At 42.1% G+C, this 5,459-nt stretch overlaps 1 protein-coding gene across 1 annotated transcript in view; it reads right to left on the bottom strand.

The window, feature by feature from the left end:
* Positions 1–1,070: 1,070 nt before the first annotated feature.
* UBE2U (ubiquitin-conjugating enzyme E2U (putative)) overlaps positions 1,071–5,459 on the bottom strand; it is a 52,424-nt gene continuing 48,035 nt past the window's right edge. Inside the window, exon 10 of the mRNA XM_012639422.1 lies at positions 1,071–1,266. Within this exon, the coding sequence (XP_012494876.1) occupies positions 1,071–1,266 (196 nt within the window). The remainder of the gene's footprint in view (positions 1,267–5,459) is intronic.

Below are 5,459 nucleotides of genomic sequence, written 5' to 3' on the forward strand. Positions count from 1 at the left end.
TAGAAAGGATAAAATAAAATATGTGGTAGCTGATTTCAGGGAAATATTGCTACATCCAAGGTCAGGCATATATATATATTTTTATATGTGTATGTATGTGGTGTTTGTGAGGAGATGTATGTGCAGAGATAGATAGGTCTCAAAATAAGTCTCTCTGAAGGTATGGAGGGTAATAAACATCTCCAAAAAGGGCAAGTGATCAACCACATTAAATATAGCCTAGAGGCCCAGCAAGATGAGGCATCTGTTGAGTTTTGGCAATGTGGAAGTTGGTGGTGATCCTAGCAGAGTTTAGTGGGGTCCTATAAGCAGAAGATAGATCTCATGCTACAGGAGGTACAAATGTGAAATGAAGAAATAAAGAGAGAAAATGAGAGATTGCTATTAATAAATCTGACTGAGAAAAGGTGAGGTACAGTGTTGAGGGAAATAGAGATGCAGTTCAAAGGGAGAGACATATTTCAGAATAGGAGAGACCCACGCTTATGTACAGGTTGAGCAACATGGTAAAAAGAGAGGGAAAAAATAAAGACATAAGAAATGAGGGGATGGTTGGTCAAGGTTGGAGAGAAAACAGCATGTACTCCGGGAGACCACAGAAGAGGAACATTAGCGGACGGTGACATCTCATCCCTTGAATACGCAGGAAACAAGTCAAGACACCAGGCAGGTGTACATAAATGTATAGATCCCTCTACTTGGGTTGATGTCCAGCCTCTGAAGCTCCTGATTGCTCCCCTCCCTCGCAGTCTCTTTCTGACCCATGTCCATCCTGCAGAAATTCGAATCCAGTAGCCTAACTACTGTGGGAGTACAGTACCAGTGATTGGAATACAGTAGTGAACACACCTGATTTGACCAACTTTGTTCCAAGCAAAGAAGTAGAGCTCAAAAAAGTCAAAGCAACACATTCATTGATTCATACTTATATTTCTAACTTGTACTTTCAGTGAGAGGATGAGATCAACTTGAAAAAAATGGAATCCAAGTTCTGAGAGCCTTCCGAAGTTGCTTCACGAGGCTGAGCTGTGGTGGAGGCTGTTTGTTCTTTAAATCCTGGAATGTTCGGCTTAGTCTTCTAGAGTGTCTGTATTGAGAGCGCTGGTCCAGGCTACCAGATCGTCCACTTCCTCTTCCCAGGACTCATCCCTGTCACTTTCAGATGATGAAGTTTCTCTGTCCCACTCCTCTTCTGTTTCATAAACCTCTGTGATAATATTTATTTCAGGCTGTGGCTCAGAAGAAATTTCGTCTATGGTGGGAATTATGAAAAACAGAAATTTAAGAGACATAAAAGGAAAAACAGTGAAAAGAGAAGAATTCCTGCAAAGCAAATGTTTTAATCTTTCTAAATTTCACATTTTACAATTAATTTTGTCATAAATCATGCCTTCCATTTTGCTCAATCTTTTCATCCTTTGTCAGTTCATTCATCTAGCTGGTATTTACTGAGTCCCTGCTGTATGCCGATTGATGTATAAGGGAAAAAGTGCTCCCAGAGCACAAAAGGGAATCACTATGTCTAAGTGAAAATAAGCTTAGACTTTAAAAGATAAGAAGCAGTTTGCTAAACAGAGAAGGGCAGAGAAGGGATGTCAGAATACTTTAGATAGAAGAAACAGCACATACCGAGATGGAGAGGGTATGATGGTTAGAGGCAATCATAGTGGACACTCCACATTTACACTGTGCCAGGTACTATGCTAAGCAGTCTACATAGATAATAGCCTTTAACTCAGACACAACCTCAGGACAGGCAGGTATTATTATCCTTATTTTACAGATGAGGAATCGGAGTCTGAGCAACCTGCAGTAACTTGACCAAGGACACCCAGCTGCTAACAAGACTTCATTGCAGGTCTATCTCATCCCAAAACACAATGTTGCAGTGTACAGAAAGCTCAGTGGAGCTGAAAGGGAGGCTGAGGCCAGATCAGGAGAGCTCATATGTCATGCAAAGGAGATTCATCTTTATCTGATAGGCTTTGTAAACAGGGCAATAAGCTGATTATATTTTTAAAAGAAGAATATGTACATAATATCTAAATTTCTAGATCTATATTTCCACTCAGCATGGGGACCTTGCTTTCTGGGGACGAATTCTCGTTGGTGCTATTCGTGTTCTTTTAACTCTACAACCTTACTGCATTCTCCTTCCTTTTGCATAGTTGCCTAATATGGGTTCCAGGACAAATTCTGTTGATGGCATACATTTATTTCCCCCATTTACACACAAAATGAACTTTTGTAATATTTGTTATGTTATAGACATGGGCTATAGGGGACTTTCTTTCTCTCTTTGGTTTATAGAAGGATGCATGGAGAGATTTGAGTTTAGACTGCCACCGTTATCTTACGGGTACCCTGAGGCCTCTGCTGATTGAGGTTTTTTTTTTTTGTATTTTTGATACTGATTTTTAGTTTTAATATATTTAAAACTAAATTCTGTCTGTGCCTTGAGAAAACTATCTACTTTATTTTCTATGAACATATTGGTGATGAACTAACTCCAGTTCTTTCTAACCATGTTTGAGCCTTTCCGACTCCATATGCTTTTGATTACAAGAAATATAAAGCCCCAATTCAAACCAGGCTAAACAATAGGGAAATGTTTTATCTCACATTAAGAGGAAATCCAGAGCAGGGGGCAGGACTGACTGAGACAGTGACTCAATAATATCACTAAGGACACAGCTCTTGTCACTGCTCTGTTCGCTATCTTAGGTGCTGTCTTCCTCTTCAGGTGTGTAGCGAGAGAGCCGTGGCCGTCCTATCACTCCCATCAGACACAGCGCCACCTAGAGGAAAAAGGGGTCTTCTCTCCAAGGTCTCATTTTTCAGTGGGAAAACCATCCCCTGAAGTACCCAGTGTATATCTTCTCCGGCAAGATTGTGTCACAGCCCATTCCCAAACTAGTTACTGGGGAGGGAAATGGGATTACCATGAGTGGCTGACATCAGTTGGTGGGATGGAATGAACATGGGGAGTCAATCACCTTGACTATTTGCCCCCTTAAAAACTCCTGGGAAGTATGCTAAGAAACCTGGCTAGATTAGCAGAACATAATGAAAACAAATACAGAAATGTTTTCTTAGAACGTAAAAAAGTAAATATTATTTTGAACTTCTTTCCTCCGGAAAATCTTAAGTATTATAAATCTCTCTGAGACATCTTGGATTTGGTGGTTGGAATCAATAATAAAAGTTGGGACTTTATTACCATGTTAACAAAATAAGTTATGAAAGCACAAATTCAAATTGCCATCTATTTTATATGTCTTTCTCACTTGGGATGGAGCCTGGAAATTCTGCCTCTTATAATTTTTTTAATCTTAAAGTAATTTAGTAAAAATATTAAAATCTATGCTGGTTAGTAAGCTCTGATTATTGCTGAATGGCTTATTTCCATTCACTCCTGTTCTCAGTCTAGGGTCAGTTAGGAAAACAGAGCCACTACAAGCAATATAAGAAGGAGGGGTTTAACACAGGGATTTCAGATTATCTAGGTGTGGGGGGACCTAGGGGAGTGGAGGTCTGGAAAGCTACACCTGGGAGAACTGGAGAAACCGTCGCTACCTACTGTAGCCTGATGCACTGATGTGAGGAAACCTGGAGTTTGTGAAGTACAAGGAGCTGCATGCATTTAGCCACCCAAAGTGGGACAAAAATGGCGAGTTCATGGAGACATCTGTGAAGCCGCCATGTCTGTGAAGTGGGACTTTGTGAGGAGGTGTGAAATTGCTGTGTTTGAGGAAGCCACCAAGCCCCATATAAACAACTTCCCAAACATAATGTCCCCTTCTTCCTTCCTGCCTCCTAAATCTCAGTGAGTTTTTCCCATTGGCAAACCTTCTCTGCAAAAGAGGAACACAAAGTTCATTCCTTTTCTGAGTCATACTTCCCTTTGATATCCTATATAAGTTCCCTATTACTACATAACAAACAACCACAAAATCTTAGTGACATACAACAGTAAGTATTTGTTTAGGTCACACATCCGAAGGTCAGTTGGAGGTTGGCTTTCTTGGCTAGGGAATGGCTGGGAAACTTGGCTGTGGAAGCTGAACTCTATGTCTTGCATCTTTCTCTGTGATCAAAGGGCTAGTCCAGGTGTGCTCGTGTGATGATGGCAGGAAAGAAAAAGAACAAGCCGAATCACACAAACCCTTCCCAAAACCTGGGCACATCAAACCCATTAATATTCCATTGATCAAAACAAGTCACAGGGTAAAGCTCAAAGTCAGGGAGCAAGAAAATACATTTTGCCTGTGGAGATGGAACAGGAATGAGTATTTCTGATCACCCAATTTACCACCACCTCTTAGGTACGGTCTCTTCCAGAGTAAAAACAAAGACTAGTCTATTTCATCTTCAAAGAGGACAAGGCTCAGCACTGGAGAGCTAATCATTCCCCTTCTAGCTAGGCATTCCTCCAGATATTCCTCTTCTAGCTTACCTTTTGTTTTCTCACTCATCATAAGTCTCCCCACTTTTTCCAAAATCACAGGGCTGCTAAGAGCATGTCAATTCTCCTTCATCCTACCATTCATTCACTCGTTTGTTCATGGGCGTTGACTAGCTACTATCTCCACGCACTAGGCTGTGGGAGATTGGGAGGTGAGCAGCCCCTCCCCTAAAGGAGCTCACTCTTTACCAAAGGAGACTGGCTGTCAAGAAACAGTAACACAGTATGTGTGGCAGAGACTCTGAGATGGCCCCTTAGGGTCTCTTCATCTTGGTGTTCACACCTTTGTAATCCCCTCCTTCACAGAGCATGGGTAGGACCCGTGACTTTCTTCTAACCAACAAAATATGACGAAGGTGATGGGATCTCACTCCCAGGATTGTTACATTATATAAGACTCCGTCTTGCTATCAGACTTGCAGTACAGACTTCCCCTGCTGGCTGGATGAAGTAGGAAGCCATGTCGGGGAAGCCCACCTGGCAGGGAACAGTGGGCAGCTTCTAGAAGCTGAAGGTAGCCTCCAACATACACCCAGCCAGAAATCAGGGCCCTCCGTCCTAAAGAAAGAAAATGAATTCTGTCATAACCTCACTGAGCTTAGAAGCAGATTCTTCTCCATTCAAGCCTCCAGAGTGAATGCAGCCCAGCTGACACCCTGAGTACAGCCTTATGAGACCTTAAGCAGAGGATCCAGCTAAGCTGTGCCTGGGCGCCAAGCATACAGAAATTGTGAAATGATAAATGTGTGTTGTTTTAAGCAGCAAGTGTGTGGTAATTTGTCACATAGCAGCAGAAAACTAAAAGAGCATGATGTGGCCATGATAACCACAGAGAAAGTTTTCTAGAGAAGGTAGTACTTGAACTGAATTTCAAAGGATGCTTAGGTAAAGAAGAGGAGAGAAGGCTGGGCGCGGTGGCTCATGCCTGTAATCCTAGCACTCTGGGAGGCTGAGGCGGGCGGATTGTTGGAGCTCAGGAGTTCAAGACCAGCCT

This window comes from Propithecus coquereli, unplaced genomic scaffold (genome assembly GCF_000956105.1).
Source record: "Propithecus coquereli isolate 6110/MARCELLA unplaced genomic scaffold, Pcoq_1.0 Scaffold14, whole genome shotgun sequence".
In the NCBI taxonomy this organism is placed as follows: domain Eukaryota; kingdom Metazoa; phylum Chordata; class Mammalia; order Primates; family Indriidae; genus Propithecus; species Propithecus coquereli.